General features: G+C 38.0%; 4 protein-coding genes and 4 non-coding genes across 8 annotated transcripts; 7 read left to right on the top strand and 1 right to left on the bottom strand.

Annotated features, from left to right (window-relative positions):
* The first annotated feature begins 396 nt into the window (after positions 1 to 396).
* rpl7a (ribosomal protein L7a) lies at positions 397 to 3,287 on the top strand. The gene is made up of 8 exons (XM_004074542.2): positions 397 to 496; positions 1,401 to 1,521; positions 1,708 to 1,857; positions 2,073 to 2,213; positions 2,429 to 2,508; positions 2,713 to 2,843; positions 3,003 to 3,072; positions 3,148 to 3,287. Exons 1-8 carry the CDS (start codon positions 494 to 496, stop codon positions 3,250 to 3,252), a joined length of 801 nt encoding a protein of 266 aa, XP_004074590.1. The 5' UTR covers positions 397 to 493; the 3' UTR covers positions 3,253 to 3,287.
* On the top strand, positions 1,563 to 1,635 carry LOC111948399. Its single transcript, XR_002874391.1, has one exon. It is a non-coding gene; the product is annotated as a small nucleolar RNA SNORD24 (small nucleolar RNA).
* Positions 1,934 to 2,005, top strand: LOC111948398. Its single transcript, XR_002874390.1, has one exon. It is a non-coding gene; the product is annotated as a small nucleolar RNA SNORD24 (small nucleolar RNA).
* Positions 2,278 to 2,350, top strand: LOC111948393. The gene has a single exon (XR_002874385.1). It is a non-coding gene; the product is annotated as a small nucleolar RNA SNORD36 (small nucleolar RNA).
* Positions 2,547 to 2,623, top strand: LOC111948397. The gene has a single exon (XR_002874389.1). It is a non-coding gene; the product is annotated as a small nucleolar RNA SNORD36 (small nucleolar RNA).
* Positions 3,288 to 3,602: 315 nt separating the features above from the next.
* Positions 3,603 to 6,804, bottom strand: LOC101163261 (surfeit locus protein 1). Its single transcript, XM_004074540.3, has 9 exons — positions 6,642 to 6,804; positions 6,459 to 6,522; positions 5,646 to 5,773; positions 5,477 to 5,559; positions 5,050 to 5,241; positions 4,897 to 4,969; positions 4,175 to 4,337; positions 3,791 to 3,872; positions 3,603 to 3,721 (listed from the first exon to the last, which is right to left on the bottom strand). Exons 1-9 carry the CDS (start codon positions 6,693 to 6,695, stop codon positions 3,655 to 3,657), a joined length of 906 nt encoding a protein of 301 aa, XP_004074588.1. The 5' UTR covers positions 6,696 to 6,804; the 3' UTR covers positions 3,603 to 3,654.
* On the top strand, positions 6,781 to 10,840 carry surf6 (surfeit 6). Its single transcript, XM_004074543.4, has 4 exons — positions 6,781 to 7,020; positions 8,114 to 8,329; positions 8,421 to 8,500; positions 9,996 to 10,840. The coding sequence occupies exons 1-4, from the start codon at positions 6,933 to 6,935 to the stop codon at positions 10,683 to 10,685; spliced, it is 1,074 nt and encodes a 357-aa protein (XP_004074591.3). The 5' UTR covers positions 6,781 to 6,932; the 3' UTR covers positions 10,686 to 10,840.
* Positions 10,841 to 12,067: 1,227 nt separating this feature from the next.
* Positions 12,068 to 16,952, top strand: kyat1 (kynurenine aminotransferase 1). Its single transcript, XM_011481540.3, has 13 exons — positions 12,068 to 12,221; positions 12,304 to 12,365; positions 13,477 to 13,624; positions 13,715 to 13,864; positions 13,964 to 14,050; positions 14,150 to 14,272; positions 15,158 to 15,278; positions 15,361 to 15,437; positions 15,526 to 15,615; positions 16,048 to 16,234; positions 16,317 to 16,393; positions 16,475 to 16,561; positions 16,640 to 16,952. Exons 1-13 carry the CDS (start codon positions 12,150 to 12,152, stop codon positions 16,697 to 16,699), a joined length of 1,341 nt encoding a protein of 446 aa, XP_011479842.1. The 5' UTR covers positions 12,068 to 12,149; the 3' UTR covers positions 16,700 to 16,952.
* The last annotated feature ends 20 nt before the right edge of the window (positions 16,953 to 16,972 follow it).

Consider the following 16,972-nt stretch of genomic DNA (forward strand, 5'->3'; position numbering starts at 1 on the left):
CATCATTATATATTTTACACAAAATGAAGAGCAAAAAATTAACCAAAATATCTTGGCATGCTATAGCATGTCAAATTAATTTCGGTAAAATTAAGGGAGTGAGTCAAGCTGCTGAAAAAGTCACCATGGTGACACATATATACACTATAATATCCCTTCCACCAAACTTCATTCTTGGTACAATGCAGTAAAAAAAAAAAAACTACCAACAAATGAAGCTGTTTCACTGCTTAAGCCAGGAAACTAATCCTTGAAGATTTCGTTAATGTTTTGGCAAAAAACTTGTGTTACCCCGCAAACCTTTAATTAAAAATGTAATGCCACCGATAACTCTCTGGTGTGGTTTCTAATTGGTACACAAATAAAGGTTAAAGTAAACAAATGAAAAATCAGATCCTGGATCGAGGCAGCAAACGCAGCATGTTGATGCTCCAAGCCTCGCGGTATTTCCGTTACCCAGAATCCTTTGGTCCTCCTTTCTGCCTGAACCAACATGGTGGGTACATACTTGCTTTTTCCGACGAAAACTTATGCCTGATAAATCTCGTTGCATCTGTGTTTGTATACCTCCTATGTCCTCATCTAATGTCAATTCATAATGTAGTAATCCTTAATATTCATTCTAGGTGGATATTGAAGCATGATTTGACGTGGATAATGGTTAAAATTGAGTTTGATTTAGTGAAACGTACCCGGCAGCAGCGCTTAGGCGAAGTAGCTAACGCACGTTTAAAAAACGACCAGCTCTTTGGACATTTTTCTATTCTAAACATTTTTTGTTTTTAATTTGCTGTCTCGTTTATTGCTAAACTAATACTGAAGTGTGAAGAACTACTAGGCTGTTGTTTATCAGTTTTGAGTGAATGGACCTTAGCTTCAACATGCTAATTGTACTGTTGTGTCATGACTCTGGTTGCTTCGTGTCGTACTATTGTCATAATTAATATAGACTGAACGTGGAGATCCGAGTTTTGTACAGTTATGGGTAATTTAGGGTCCCAATTTTGAGCAGTGCTGCCCAATCCTGGTCCTCGGGAAACACGGCATGCATGATGAACACACCTGGCTTGAGCAGAGCTTGATAGGTAGAATCAAACGTCTTAACTTAAGGAGAGTAACATGGAAAACTTGCAGGACAGTTTTTCCAGAAGACCAGGGTTGGGAACCACTGGTTGACATGTCTTTGCATTGACCTCATTGTCGAATCAGGATTGAAATACAGACTAACAACTGTGTTGCTTTTTTAAATGGCATGATCTGTTAAATTACTTTTTGGTTAAGTTACTTGACTGTTTCAACGGGTGCAGCTTGTATTGAAGAGAATTTCACAAAATTAAATTGATGTCTTTTATTCCAACTTGGTAATGAACTTGATTAACGTTGAACAATGTTCTTTTCAGCCCAAGGGAAAGAAGGCTAAGGGGAAGAAGGTGGCACCTGCCCCTTCCGTGGCCAAAAAACATGAGGCCAAGAAAGTCGTCAACCCCCTGTTTGAGAAGAGGCCCAAAAACTTTGGCATTGGTACGTATCCACTGCTCCTGGTATGGGAGAAACGGTTCTGATGCAGATGATGTGACTGAATATTTGCTAACTTGATATTAATGATGACGACCTTCCACCAAGATCGCTGATGCATTTTTAAAAGTTCAATTCTAATGGGTTTGTGTGTTTATTGCTCTTCTTATTCTTGGGTTTTGTCGTCCACAGGCCAGGATATTCAGCCGAAGCGTGATTTGACCCGCTTTGTTAAATGGCCTCGTTATGTGCGCCTGCAGAGGCAGCGCTCCATCCTCTACAAGCGTCTTAAGGTTCCTCCTGCAATCAACCAGTTCACTCAGGCTCTGGACCGCCAGACAGGTAACACTTTGTAATGATCTTTGGTAAAGTGTCACTATTGGGTGATATTTTCCCTTTGACAATAAAGTTTTTACTTTGCAAGTGATGTAAACGAATATTTGCTATCTGATGATAATGCTGACGCATTTCCACCAAGATCGCTGATGCAGTTTCCTTGTAGCAACAAGTAGTGCTTAATACGTTGGTCAGACTTGTAATGTAAAGTTTATTTTTAGCCACTCAGCTCTTCAAGTTGGCACACAAGTACCGGCCAGAGACCAAGCAGGAGAAGAAGCAGAGGCTGCTGGCTCGTGCTGAACAGAAGGCTGCTGGGAAAGGAGACACGCCCACCAAGAGGCCTCCTGTTCTCCGTGCAGGTAAAATTCAGAGAAAATGTGCCAAATAGTTCATAAAAAAATCAGTTTTGATGTTTTGGCTGTTATGCAATGATGTTCAGAATTTCTTCACCTGAAACTTTCTATGATGGTTTTTGAGCTTTTTAACCCTGAGCATTGGCCATTATCCATAGTGAATGAATGGACGGTTTGTTTTCATGGAACAGGTAAATGTCATGATTCCCTTTTGTTTCCAGGTGTAAACACTGTCACAACTCTGGTGGAGAGCAAGAAGGCTCAGCTGGTTGTCATCGCCCACGATGTTGATCCAATTGAGGTGAGATTAGTGTCAGGTTTTTGTCGCGCTGCGGTCGCTGGCAATGATGTCTGAATTTCTTCACCTGAATCCTCCGTGTGGATCCAAACATACGAGCTTTTTAACCCTGAGCAGCGACCATCAGTTCTAAAAATTGACTGAACCTTACAGCCACTGATGTGGATATTTGTAACATATTGTCACTTTTCGGATGTTCTGCTTCAGCTGGTCGTGTTCTTGCCTGCTCTCTGCCGCAAGATGGGTGTCCCATATTGTATCGTCAAGGGCAAGGCCAGACTGGGCCGACTGGTGCACAGAAAGACGTGCACTTCTGTGGCTTTCACACAAGTTAACCCGTAAGTATCAGCAAAAGCTAAACTTTTATCTCGGGGCACAACCCTAACCTTTAGGTTTTGAAATGCTTGTCTAGAATGTGTATAAAAAGTTGTTTTTACATGTAAATAATGCAAAAACACTGCATGTTGGAGCTGCATTAACATTTGTTCTCGTCACAGTGAGGATAAAGGGGCACTTGCTAAACTCGTGGAAGCCATCAAAACCAACTACAATGACAGATTTGAGGAGGTGAGGTCCAAATCTGTTATTTACAGCATCTGCATCATATTTTTCCCTTAACCTCCTGAAATTCTTTTTTCTTAGATCCGTCGTCATTGGGGAGGCAATCTCATGGGTCCCAAATCCACAGCCCGCATTGCTAAGTTGGAGAAGGCTAAGGCCAAGGAACTGGCTACCAAGCTTGGTTAATATGTTTGGAATAAAAAATCTATGTCCTAATTTAAGACTCTGCTTTGGTCATTTAATCCTCAGTTGTTGGTTCTGTTACTAAAATACCAAGATTCTTTCTTTCTGCCTTCAGCAAAGGTTGGGGTTGTCACATGACAACTTGAGGTAAATAGATATAAAGAAATTAGTATTTATACAAAATTGATACACAGTTCTTACAAAAGTTTATTTCTAATTAGAATTCAGACATAGCTGTTAGAATACCAGCTACTTTTATGATCTGCAGCAATATTAAGAACCTTTAGGACACATTTAAGGTCTAACTAGTCCTGGTTAGAGGAATTCATGTCAACTGAAAAACTAAACTCACCTGTGTTCTCCAATACAGTTTTATTGAGTGATTACAATCTTATTTTTACAAGATCAAAGTTTAATCTTCTTGATGAACTTTATGTACCACATGTAGGTAGTAGCTGCACACAAGCCATACCTGAAAAACATGGAACTATTAGTGATCGTTTTACATTCATACATGTTTAACATAACATTCCCCACCTACCATGTTATGATGTACTGCATGTGTTCATTCCTTAGTGTGACTCTGGTCTGTCCTCCAACTGGACCTCCAGGAATCGTGCTCCCTGCACGATGAAGAAAAAATGTCTTCAAATATCAGTAAATGGCGTAAACTTCAACAGCGCTTTTCTAACTTTCTTTAAGGCCACAGTCCCATTCACACACTGAGGGCGGCTCTAATGCATGACACCGGTGCCAGCCTTTAACCACAAGAGCAATGTGGGGCTCTGTGTTTTGCCCAAGGTCATGTCAACACAGGGGTGGGCAAGGCAGGAACCAAACTTCAGGTCAACCGCTCTAGCCCTGTTACAGTACTCTCACATCTACTGATTTTAAAATGGTGGGATGAAAACACCAGATTAGTTACCAAAGTCTGCATCGATTAAGATGGGAGCGGCTCCAGTGACGTGGCTCATGGCTTCCAGGTCCCGGTAATGCCAGCGGTTTCTTTCCACGTCATTGTTTGGTACGAACGGCTTCCGGTTCTCCGACAGCCTGATGATGCCGACCACCTCCACCTCATCCTCCACCTGTGTGGAGAACCAGAAAAACTTGATTGACAGTGCAAGAATCTGCAAAAACTATACAGCATTTATCAGACTATTTTCAATAAACCATTTAAAAAATGGGAACATAAATATTTTAGGATCTATGATTTATGTAAAGCATGTGTAGAACACTCTACTTTTTCTACATATTTCAATGCAACAGCCTATTTTACTAAATATTTTTCAAAATTCTATTTAACACCACACAGCAAAGGTAAAATATTGCTTTAAAAGGTGTTCAGTTATACTCAATTAGTAGATTCTATTATTTTTCCCTTTTCTAGCTGAACAGTTTTCACTGTCTTTATGGAGTTTCATGATCAGAAATCTGAGATTAAAAAGACCCCCCCCCCCCCCCATTTTGTGTAACGTTGTTGCAAGAAAAAGTTCAGTTAAACTTGAGATGTACGTGGTTAACTGAGGAAGCTCAGTGACTTTCACAATAAAAGCAAAGCTTTAGAAATGCTTCAGAGCACAACTGTATTAGCTTGTATTAAAATCACATGTTAAACGTATTTTTCTTCAAGAACATCACTCAGACCTGCCCCTTCATCCTGGTCTCTGGTCTGATCTTCTGCCTGGGGACGTATCCTCTGTTCACCAGAATCGTGATGCTGCAGCGACAACACAAACGGAGCAGAACTTGTAGCATCTGTGTGCGTTCGGTTCCGTGACGGCTTTTGCAGCTCCTTACCCGAGGTCGATGCACTGGAATGGTGTGACGACGTTGGCACCGGTCTCTCCACTTGAAGACAGGCTGCCAGCCTCTCTGGCCTCCTTCTCTGGGTCGACAGGGGAGCGCGGCATGATGTAGAGCTCCTTTGAATGATCATAGCGCCCACGCACCCTCACTCTCCGGTACTCCAGCTTATTCACCTCATTAGGACTGAGACACAGGATGAGAAAGGAAAGTAAAACCGGCTAAAGGGAACACAAAATTTACATACTTGCTTTTATTTTGATAATATTAATGAATGTTAAAATATCTGTAAAAGATTGAGATATTTAGACACTTTGACAACTTTGTGGGGAAAATTTACATGCAAGTAGTACATATAGCCTCGATCTCAGAAACGACGTTGTGATCATCTATTTATGCGAACCCAGATCTGAGTACTTACTCAAGTGGAAGTGGAATGGGTTCTTCTGTGGTGAGGCGGTGCAGATCATCGATCAGTCCCATTTTCCACTGACGCCGTTTCACCTGCACGAACATGATCAAATCATTTTATAAAACATCTACACATCAGAGGGGAAAACAAGTTCAGTAAAAACTAAATCTGGATGTACCTGCCATGTACCGAGGCCGAAAGTAGTGGCAGGGATGAGCAGCAGAAACCACTTGAGGAACGAGTCTTCAGTTTTGTCTGCTTTGACTGCTGTAGAGCTGCACAGACGCCCAAAGCTGAAAACCCTGCCTACATAGCATGAAAAAACAGAAATGATACATAAATGGGGAAAGATTACAGAATGTAATTTGTTCAAATAAAACAACAAAAACTGATCTATTTGGTAGATTGGTTGTAACAATACTTCTTGGCAAAAGTATATTATTAGACCATATTAAACTTATAACCCCCTTTAGTGATACCACATTTGCAAATAACATTTTCCAACTTTAAAAATAAAAAACCTCTAAAAACACAATCTACATCCTCTTTATCAGTAGCAATAATTGTATATATATTTTTGGTTTATTTTTAGTTTTTTGTCAGATCTGCTGCTCATCCCACAAGTGCTTGATTTCAATTCCAATAAGAAACAAATTTCAAGTATAAAACCTGGTTTTCAAAGTAAAAGCTTTATTTACATGATACATTCTAACAACCTGTAAAGAGACTTACCAAAAACAAATTTACTTACTTTTTTTGCTATGTTACATTTTGCATATTTATAAAGTAATAATATTTGCTTTTTGTAGACGTTCTAACTTAATCCCCACCAATATGCCACCACAAAAACAATAAATGTAGAGATATAAAGGATTTACGCTACAGAGGGAGTAGATAGAAACCAAATCATACAGGCAAAACATTTCCTAGCATTCTAAAAACCCACATAAAATCATCTGGTAAAATATCATAATAGTAATAAATGTATTACCGTTTGAACGCTTCAAGAGTTTGGGCAGAAAAAGGTTCCTCTGGATGTAAACAACATGATGGGACTAAATTTAATATAACACAAATTGAAATTAGATGCACTCTTTTCGTGTATCATCATGACTTTGAAATTGACGGTGATTAAAAAAACACCCAAAATTAAGGTTAAGCATAAAAAACTCACCTGTTTGTGAAGAAGCCTGTTCGAAAAGGCTACTAGGGATTTAATATAAGCCATGGTTGATCATAATTATGAATATAATCAAGAAAAGGTTTGAAGATCAACTACATAACAGCTACATTGATGTGTTTGTGCCCGGAGTTTTTCTCGGTGTTACTACTTCCGGTGTGTTTGTTCGTCCCTCCCACTTGTCGAAGGTTCCCACGTGCGCACAGGAATGTGTTCGTGACTATCAAATGTACTTATTTTCCCACTCCTACGTCTGATTTAAACAATTTAGATCTGTTTTTTAACATGGACCTCGCTGCGAAGGACGCGTACATTCAGAAATTTGCAAGTAAAGTCTTTCATCAGCACCAGGAATCTAAAGAGAGACCGTTTGGTAAGTTCAACTAACCATTTATTTACTAAAACGTTTTAACGGAAGAACGGAGGAAAGTTAGCTTGTTGTTCTTTTATAAACATTGAGTTAGTCCATAATGCACTTCTGGTGTGATACCCATGTTAACCAAAAGAGGCGCCAAATTCCTTTAATGCTTTACTGTAATTTCACTTTTACCTACTTGGAGGAAAGACATTTTATTTTTTTAATTAAATAAACTTTTTTTTAGGTTACTTGTCGAATGTTTTGCTGGTGATTTTTTTTGTCATGTTTATTTTGAAATCCTAATAATAACTTAAAAAAACCTATTGCAAAACCTATGAAATTGTTATGTTATCAGAAATTAATTACATTGTTAAATAAATTCTTGATGTTGGGAACAAACTACTTGGAAAATTCCTATTTTTCTGCAGCATTATGAATAAAAATAGCCTTATAAAAATGAGATAAGACATTTTTCACACCTTTATTTAAACTACTAAAATCATCCCAGTTTCGGTAACAGAAATGCAGAATATGATATAAGGCAAAAAATACAAAGCTAAAACGTTTTAAAAGAAAAACAAATATTCATATTTAAAAGACTATTTGTCATTACCCATCAATATTGTTAATATTTTTATTATTAGGCTGATTGATTAGAGAGTCCTGCTGCCTCTTGGATCCCTCCACAGTGTGGTCCAAAGGATGTGAGGCATTGTTCCTAACGTATGTAAAGGTTGACCTCTGACCTCGATTTTCTTAATAAGGTCCAACAGGCAGTCCAAGACAGAACTGACTTTCTTTTTCACTAGTGTGAGTCATTTGTCTGCTCCGCCATCAGCCCAACACCCAGAAAATATGACTTTTATAAAAACAGAAGCTGTTTCCAATAAATTCCATCTCTGAATGGGGGAAAAGTCAAACACAGTGTGACCTGCCACTGCTGGTAATTGAGGAACATTATCTGAATATTATTATTATCTGAATTATTCCTGTCAGTCTGATGGTGCAGCCGAACACATCAGTTTTTTGTATGAAATGTGTTTTAATTGTTTTTGTTGTAAATATGCATTATTTGAGCATAAAAGGTTTTTTGTTTGTGTGTTTTAAGTTTATTACAGAGGTAAAAGCACAACTGATCCTCAAAAGAAGAAGAAGAAGAATAAAAAGAAAAATATTCAAGACAAGAATGATGACAAAAAGACTCCTAAACCTCAACAGAAATCTTCTCCTTCGCCATCCACGCAAAAAGGAGCCGCTCCAGCAGAAAAGAATAAACCCAAACATATCATAAGCACTAATGGAGCCACAACACGCATGACTGAAGGTGCAGCCATTTAACTCAAATGTAAAAACCATGCAATGAATTTCAGGAAGTTGGTCTCATTGCATTGTTGTTGTTTCTTTCTTGAATGTAGAGAAATCCCTCGCCAGCTTCTCCTCTGTAGATCTGTTGCGAAAGAGGCTACATGAGAAGATTGAAGAGTCCAGAGGCCAGGTATGTAGATGTTTGGATCTCTGCACACAGGAACACAGAAGGGGATGGTGCACTATACTGTTCACTGAGCTTGTTTACATACCAGCTGTCCAATTATCATCAGATTTACTGTGACATGAGGTTAGAATAATCTGATGCTCTGCATCAGCAGCTGTTTTAAGATTTGTCTGGTATATTCCACAATTTTACATTCACTATAAACAAACATGCATTGCACGGTTTCCAAGGCAGCTGCAATTTTTTCCTTGCGGAGTACACCAGACCAGCAGCAACATCTTTGTTATGTAATCTTAGTTCCCACATTAGCAAAGCTAATGCTCTGGTTGTTTGTGCTGCCATGTTTACAACGAAAAGATATGCAAAAGTTTAGAAAGTAACAGTAAGTTAATTCCTTATTAAACATGCGCAGTCCTCTGATAGAAATAGATGTATTATGTGCTCCAAGATTTTCCTCATCATTCCTGTAGTCACTTTCTGAATTAAAATGATTTTCTAAGCAGGTAAATATGGTCTTGTACTAAAAGGGCTATAAATTGTCTCAGGTTAATCTAAAACAGTATTAAAACTCAATTATCCACCTTTACTTTAATTACCCACAGAGCTGTGCCATTTTCTTTATCGACCCAGACGTAACACATGCTGATTCGGTTTCTGTTTTGCCACCAGACTTATGATATTTCAAGCACATTTATAGCGAAGTAAGCCTCAAATTGTTTCATCGGTGAAACTGTCTTCTGCTGTAGAAACATTGAGAACCTTTACAGCTGAAAAATAAACTGCATCCACTGCTACTTGGCATTGACATCCTTTACAGCAGAAGCCACACTACCTAAATATTATTGATCATTCTAAAACGTTATAACTTTGTCTCAACAGCACAGGTGACCTTTTTAGGAATTTCTCAGGACTTGTTTAAAAACAACCAACTGTGCTGTGCTGTCCCCTGTGGAATCCTTGGCCTGTAACAGTCTGAGGTTTCCTGAGATGTTTTGTTCGCCACATTAAACCAAACAAAATGTGCCAAATTTAAAGAATTCAAAATTTAAAAAGTTTTTTGGGGTGTTCAGTGCAAAAAAGGGGTTTTTACATATATATTTACAATAAAATTTTAATATTTTATTGTAAATATATATGTAAAAACTAAAGCTTTACTTTAAAATTGTTGTCAATCTTGATATGCCTCTATTTAATTTAAAAATATTGCTTGTCCTTTATTTTTTTCAACAACTGATCTTTTCTATGTCACTGTGGTCACAGTATTGCATTACTGGAAAAAAACTGCAGTGGATGAAACACTATAAATTATATTATATAGCATATGTTTAAAAAAATACTCCAAATGCTCTATATAGCAGAGTATTATAAGATATTCCTTTTTGTTTTTGTCTTGTTCCAGTACTGGATGTATGTCTGTATATGTGACAAATTAAATTTGAATGAGCCTTTTTATTGTTTTTTAATGAAGATTTTCATGCTATTTTTCATCTTTTATCAGGGAGCTCCTCAGGATGCATTATCAGAAGCTGTCCAAGCAAAGCGTGCAAAGCGAAAGCTGGAGCGAGAACGCAAAAAGAGGAAGAAGAAAGAATTTCAGATGAAGAAACTGGCTGAGAAAAGTGACAAAGTGCCTCCAGTTGAGGTGAAAAAGGAGGAAGAGCAAGCACCTGCCCCCAAAAAAAGAGACGAGGCAGCTATTGTCTTTAACACAGTGCAAATAGTAGAGGAGGCATACGTTGATAAAATGCTGAAAAAGAAAGAAAAGAAACAAAAGGTGAAGGGCAAGTTGACGCCCCTCACAGGAAAGAACTACAAGCAGCTGCTGAGCCGCGTGGAGGCTCGCAAAGCAAAGCTTGAGCAGCTGAAGGAAAAAGACGAAGCCAAGGCTCTCGACTTTGAGAAGAAGATGAAATGGACCAACGTGCTTTACAAAGCAGAGGGCCTCAAAATTAAAGACGACGAAGACATGTTGCGCACCTCTTTGATGAAGAAGGAAAAGAGACGGACGCAAAAGCAAAAGAAGTGGGACCAGCGGTGTGAAAGCGTCGTGGAAAAGATGCAGCATAGGCAGGACAAGAGGAAAAAGAACCTCCAGAAACGCAAAGAAGTGAAAATAGAAAAGAAGAAAAACAGAGCTCGAAAGAGGGGAAGGGTGCTTCCAGAAGATCTGAAAAAAGCCGCAGTTTAGAGGACGAGAAATCTCAGTACACGTGAAGAAACGACACGATGAGTCAGCGCTCAAGTGGGATAATTTAATGTCTACTGGTGATCCCCATAGTATTCATCTCTTTAATGTGCAGGAGGTTTTTTTCTGTTAATAAAATCTCATCTTTTTATTATGAATTGTAGTAGCTTTCTTTTTCACTTTTCATTAACTGAAAAAAAAAATTATCCAATTTTCTGAACTGTTGCGTTCACTGCTCTGTGAAGAGTAGGAATTTGACTCAAGAAAGAGTCTTTATTAGGAAATGTGTTTCTAAATATAAAATAAATTGGTTATTAAGGGATTCAGACCATACATGGATAAAGTGCTTTACTGTGGAATATTCTATTTAAAAAAAAAACTAAGACTGACGAGGAACTTCAACATAACAGGAAAACTCAAGTGTCCCAAGTGCAGTTAAATGCAACATTTGAAAACATTCGAAAAGTCTCGAGAAACTGATTACGTCATTAAATACGTTGTTAAATTTAATAACACTTTATAAGCGCTGCTCCAGTGAACCTTATAAATATATATTTTAAAGTGGAATTATTTTATCGGGCCAGTTTTCGATTTGTCGTCATCTGCTATACTGCAATGATATTATTAGTGAAGCGCATATGTTTAAAACAATTTTTATTTATTTATTTTATTGAACAATTGCAGGATACAAAAAACACAAATGCATTATTTATGCAAATATAATGTACAATAAAGTTCTGAATACAGAATAAACTTGTTATAACCTTGAGAAAATCTTAATTAAGATCATTCACAGAAGGAAAAAAAGAACAAACTAAAAATAAATAAAAAATAAATAAACGTAGACAAATGGAAATGCGAGAGTAAAGTTATGTCCAAAAGATTTACAGATGTTAATCGTTTTTTGAACCTTTGTATTTTTTGAAGCTGAAATTAAATTTATATATTACTGCATTTCCAGTTTGAACACGAAGAAATCAGGTTTTTCATTAGAAAATTTATTTTTTTGAATAGAAATTTATCCATTAATAACAACAAGTTAATAAAAAAGAAAGCTTCACGATCTGTGAGTTCAAAAATATGAAAACCAAATATAACGTTTTTATAATAGAGTTGTAAATTTGCAAAAAATAGAATCGCTGAGATCATAGGTGGATATTTCTCCAAAATGTGTATTTGAATTCATAAGACCAGAATAAATGAGAGCACGTTTCTGGCAGAAAGTACAGCTGGTGTTTATGTCAGCTTTAAATTCAGTTAAGTAATTTTTTACTTGGTAAAATCTGTGTATAAGTTTAAATGAGATTGAGTTTGAAACAAAATGCGTTTTGATTGACCCAAACCCCCTGCGTTGACGCTGTTGGTATCGTCTGGTTCCGCCCACACCGGAAGTGGAATCAAAACATTGAGAGGTTGCAGGGGGTTATTTATTTATTACGAGTCAATGGCAGAAACAGTTATCGCTTGATGGGAATAATCAGGAATCTGTCCGCGAATTTGACAGTAATTCGTCAAAGTTTATTTAAAAATCACCAAAAAGTAAGTACACCCCCGATTCAACTGAAGCTGTTATTTAGTAACGAGAGTGGCTCAGCTGAGATTAATACGTTTTCTATTTTAGACAATCATCATGTCCAGAAAAGTTCATGCCAGCAGGACTGAAGGGGTTGATAAAAATGTCTGGTGAGTGATTTCTTTTAAAGCATTCATTGGGTCATAAGACGCGTTTTGTTACTATATTGTTTAAACAAGCTTTTGGCAGTAAACAGTCGTGCTATCACAGAAAAGAAAAATGACAATTCAATTCAATGGCGGAATCCGCAAAAAAAGAAGAAAAAAAAGACATTATTTCTAAATTTTGGAAACCAAGTTTCTTTCATGAATTGCCAGTTTTAAGGAAGGAAGTCGTTGATTGGTGGAGCACAGAGGAGGAACTGAGATCAAAGTCCCCCCAAGAACATTTTAAGGAGATCATAGTGAACTTAAACTTTTACCCTCAGAGAGGAATTTATACTATCACACTTCTAAAATTAACAAAACACCCAATTCATGTGTTGTTCTTGTTGTTATTATTATTATTATTATTTTTACCATTATTATTATTAAAATTGATTGGGTCCTAGTTCAAATCCCATTTGGGTCCATTCTTTGTTGAGTTTGCATTTTCTCCTTGTGCATTTGAGCTTTTCCTCCAGGCAAACCGGCTTCTTCTTACAGTTCAAAATCATGGTCCATGGTTTAATTTGGGTGTCGAAATTGCCCCTAGGTGTGCATGTGAGTGTGTGGTCCTGCAACCTATTCAGGGTGTACCTCGCCTTCACCCAATAGTAGTTAAATGGACTTCAGCAACCCTGTGACCCCCAAAAGGGGTTAAGTAGGTTCTGCAGATGGATGGACAAGAACTATTCTTTGATTGAAGTTAACTTTAGTTTACAGTTCCTGAAAAATAAGAAAATTCAAGCCAGGTCTTCACAGCTCAAATCGTCTCCACTTCTGTAGCTTGATCATACTTACATTTCAAAATCTCCTCTTTTTTTCTCACTCTGATTTTTGCTCACACATAATTTGAATTTCTTCAGTTAAAATTTGGCTCAAATGTTTGACATTGAGTCAAAAACGTGCAACTAACCACAAAGACTCTGCTGTGATGTTCAGATTGAAAACTTATTTTTACATTTTTTTTCTGATTCTTTTGTCTGACCAACCAGTATTTTATCACTGTCAGTAATACGTTTTTGCCTCTCGTCAACAAAGATTGTTGCTTGCATCACTTGGATCACTTTTCCACCCACAGGGTTGAATTTACCCAGCTTGCTGCAGACTACAAAGCTGTGAACCTCGGTCAGGGGTTCCCTGACTTTTCTCCCCCTGAGTTCATCCGAGAGGCTTTCTGTGATGCTTTGAAAGGAGGACCTGCCATGCACCAGTACACTCGGGCTTTTGTGAGTAAAACAATCCCCAGGGGGTGTGTCTGCCTCCCCATCAGCATGGTTTTTTATCTGTGTCTGGTCGCTATCTTTTTCTTTGTCCAGGGACACCCTCCCCTTGTAAAGATCCTGGCCAAATTTTTCAGCAGGATTGTGGGACATGAGATCGATCCTCTGGAGGACATTTTGGTGACAGTCGGAGCTTATCAGGCCCTTTTCTGTGCTTTTCAGGCTCTGATTGATGAGGAAGATGAGGTATAGATATCTACTATCTAGTCAGATTAGAATGAAAAATTACAAAGCAAACTAATTTGAATAAAAACTCAAAATAATTGAAATGTTCTGATCTTTTAGGTCATAATTGTTGAACCGTTCTTTGACTGCTACCAGCCGATGGTGGTGATGGCTGGAGGGAAACCAGTGTACATACCTCTAAGACCTGTAAGTTTGACAACTTTACTTTTGTTTTCAACCTAATACTTGCTTTGCTTAGTATACATTTCTAAACCAGTGAAGCACCTTTCTACTGGTCATTTTTAGAGAGAGGGCCGTGCCGTCTTGTCGAGTGGAGATTGGGTTTTATCCCCCGAGGAGCTGGCCAGTAAAGTCACTCCACGAACAAAAGCCATCGTCATCAACACCCCAAACAACCCTTTAGGAAAAGTAAGTCTTGTGTGGAATCATAGGGGTATTCCAAAAAGCAAGGTTAACTTACCTTGACCTTAACCCTGAACTCTCGGTTAACTAACCCTAAACTTGCTCACTCTGGGTTTGTCGGTTCCAAAACACCGGTTTTGAGTTTGGTTAATTAACCTCCTCTCAGTATCCCTGAGTTAATGCGCGTTCACGGCGAGTACAACAAGGCGTGGAGATAAAAGAGAGCTTCATACTTCAGTGAGACAGAGTCAGAGGTTTTAATGACTGTGTATAAAGAGTATACCCCCATCATAACTAAAAAAAGTAATACGGCTGCATCTGCAAAAGAAAGAGTTTCTGCTTGGCAAAGAATAACGGACAGAGTACAGCCATGAGTTTCTAACCTTATTTCCAGTTCATTGTGATGCAAAAAACTTTCGGGATTTATCCAACTCAATTATTGTTTCTACAACTCAAATTGACATATTTATATAACTGAATGTCATATTACTCCACCTCAATTTAATGTTTTTCCAACTTAATTTATTGTATTTCTTGAACTTTCCTTTGTCTAACCATGCTCCGTCACCTCTCTGAAACCAACTAATCTTCAACTAAACCTGCTCCAGACCAGGTTACGTTCTGAGCACAAGTTGCTATGGCAACTTAACCGACCCTGAAACATACCTCCGCTTTTGGAACCGAAAGCTGAGGTTAATTGTTCCTTACCCAACTTACAGAGGTAACTCGCATACCCTGCTTTCTGGAACAGGCCCCATGTGTATAAAATAAAATAAAAAGTGAAGTAGAAGCTTAGTTTAAGTGATGTCAGTGTTGCACTGATACATTCATAATGTACCTTTTGTGCTGTTTTATTCTTTAAAAATGGATTTTTTGACCAAATATGTGCAGGTTTATAAGCTCGAGGAACTACAGATGATCGCAGATCTTTGCATCAAGCACGACCTGGTGTGTTTCAGCGACGAAGTGTACGAGTGGCTCACCTATGATGGTGCCAAGCATGTAAAAATCGGTAAAAATGTTTACAAAATCAGCAGATGTCCTACAAAAAACATTTGAGAATCTTTTCTGATGGGGGATTTTGTTTGTGACAGCTAGCCTTCCTGGCATGTGGGAGCGAACCATCACTATTGGGAGTGCTGGAAAGAGCTTCAGTGCTACTGGCTGGAAGGTGAGGCTCAGAGAATGACATATATAATGTTTAATCTGCGTTGTTTCATGTTATTACATTCTTTTACGTTCTTCATTTTTCTGTTTAGGTCGGCTGGGCCATCGGCTCGAGAGATGTCATCAAACACTTAAAAATTATTCATCAAAACTCTATTTACCACTGTGCAACAGCGGCTCAGGTAAATCCATGAGTTTTTATAATGAATCAGTAAAACCGACTTCTTTGCATGCATTTACTCCTAGACCTGTGTTTTAATTTGAATTTGGAACTCTGCAAAGTTTGTTTTTTAGATTTATCTTTCTATCCATCTATCGATCGATCGATCGATCGATCGATCGATCGATAGATGGATAGAGAGATTTGCAGAGTTACAGATTAGGGATTTTTTTAAACAAATATTCTGGTCAAGTTTGTATAACATTTGATTTATAATGTAAAATATGTCAGGGGGTAAAAAAACAAAAGTGAATTCGACTTTTTTAATTTAAACTGAACTGCAGTATTTTCTGTATGTAATTAAAAAAACAACAACCTGCTTTTGTCCTGTCAGAATTCTACTTTCTTCTCTACAAATATCCCAGAGTCCTCTGTCATCATTCCTTTTCCCCAGGAAGCCGTGGCTCGTGGGTTTGAGAGAGAGTACGAGGTATTTGGTGCTCCAGACAGCTACTTCCAGCAGCTGCCTGCCATGCTGCACAACAAGAGACAGAAGCTGGCCACGTGTCTGCAGAGCGTCGGTCTGAACCCAATCATGCCAGAGGGAGGATATTTTATGATTGCAGATATTTCCTCTGTCAGTAAGTAACAAGTAAGCCCCTTAACCGAATGGTTTAGCCAACATCCAGCTGTAAATAACCGGGGTTTTTGTATTTGAAACAGAAGTGGATCTGAATGATGAGAGTAATAAGGATGAATCACGCGACTTTAGATTTGTCAAATGGTTAATTAAAGAAAAGGTAAAGACTACTTATATCATTTTAAAGTTATTAATTGTTTAAGTGTAATTTAAGAGTGTAACGAAACATTATTTACCGCAGGGCCTGGCGACAATCCCCGTCTCTGCTTTTTACAGTCCGGAGCATGGGAAGGAATTTGACAAATATATCCGTTTCTGTTTTGTAAAGGTAAATGTCTGCAATTTCAACTCGCTTTTTCACTTTGGTGCAAACTTGTCATGCAAACATTGTTTTATATGCCAACAGGAGGACTCTACACTAAAAGCAGCAGAGGATATCTTAAAGAAATGGAGTCAAAGAGAATAAAATTACCCGTCCAACCTCCTCCCACCAGCTCTTTTCAGGTGGCGTGATCAGCTGTCTCAGGAAAACATAATAAATACTTTTTTGTTTCCACTCTGTCCCAACAAACCTATACAACTTCCATCCACTTACCGTAATTAAGCATCTATAAAAGCCATATGTACATCATATACGTGCAGTTTTGTTTTAGAAATTCTTCATTTTACCTGCTCTCAAATTCGATTGAAATAAACTCTTAATGAAGCTTTTGAAATGATTCCGCTGTATTTTTAAGTT

Source organism: Oryzias latipes, chromosome 12 (assembly GCF_002234675.1).
Source record: "Oryzias latipes chromosome 12, ASM223467v1".
In the NCBI taxonomy this organism is placed as follows: Eukaryota; Metazoa; Chordata; class Actinopteri; order Beloniformes; family Adrianichthyidae; genus Oryzias; species Oryzias latipes.

Excerpts from the sequence above, each read along its gene's own strand:
- surf6 (XM_004074543.4), top strand. The coding sequence starts at position 6,933 with ATGGACCTCGCTGCGAAGGACGCGTACATTCAGAAATTTGCAAGTAAA. Across the intron at positions 7,021-8,113 it reads ATCTAAAGAGAGACCGTTTG|TTTATTACAGAGGTAAAAGC; the intron begins GTAAGTTCAACT and ends GTGTGTTTTAAG. Across the intron at positions 8,330-8,420 it reads CACAACACGCATGACTGAAG|AGAAATCCCTCGCCAGCTTC; the intron begins GTGCAGCCATTT and ends TCTTGAATGTAG.
- kyat1 (XM_011481540.3), top strand. The coding sequence starts at position 12,150 with ATGGGAATAATCAGGAATCTGTCCGCGAATTTGACAGTAATTCGTCAA. Across the intron at positions 13,625-13,714 it reads ACCAGTACACTCGGGCTTTT|GGACACCCTCCCCTTGTAAA; the intron begins GTGAGTAAAACA and ends TTCTTTGTCCAG. Across the intron at positions 15,279-15,360 it reads TGCCAAGCATGTAAAAATCG|CTAGCCTTCCTGGCATGTGG; the intron begins GTAAAAATGTTT and ends TGTTTGTGACAG.
- rpl7a (XM_004074542.2), top strand. Across the intron at positions 2,509-2,712 it reads ACGATGTTGATCCAATTGAG|CTGGTCGTGTTCTTGCCTGC; the intron begins GTGAGATTAGTG and ends GTTCTGCTTCAG. Across the intron at positions 3,073-3,147 it reads ACAATGACAGATTTGAGGAG|ATCCGTCGTCATTGGGGAGG; the intron begins GTGAGGTCCAAA and ends CTTTTTTCTTAG.
- LOC101163261 (XM_004074540.3), bottom strand. The coding sequence starts at position 6,695 with ATGGCTTATATTAAATCCCTAGTAGCCTTTTCGAACAGGCTTCTTCAC. Across the intron at positions 6,523-6,641 it reads ACAGGCTTCTTCACAAACAG|TCCCATCATGTTGTTTACAT; the intron begins GTGAGTTTTTTA and ends TATTAAATTTAG. Across the intron at positions 5,242-5,476 it reads CCCATTCCACTTCCACTTGA|TCCTAATGAGGTGAATAAGC; the intron begins GTAAGTACTCAG and ends CCTGTGTCTCAG.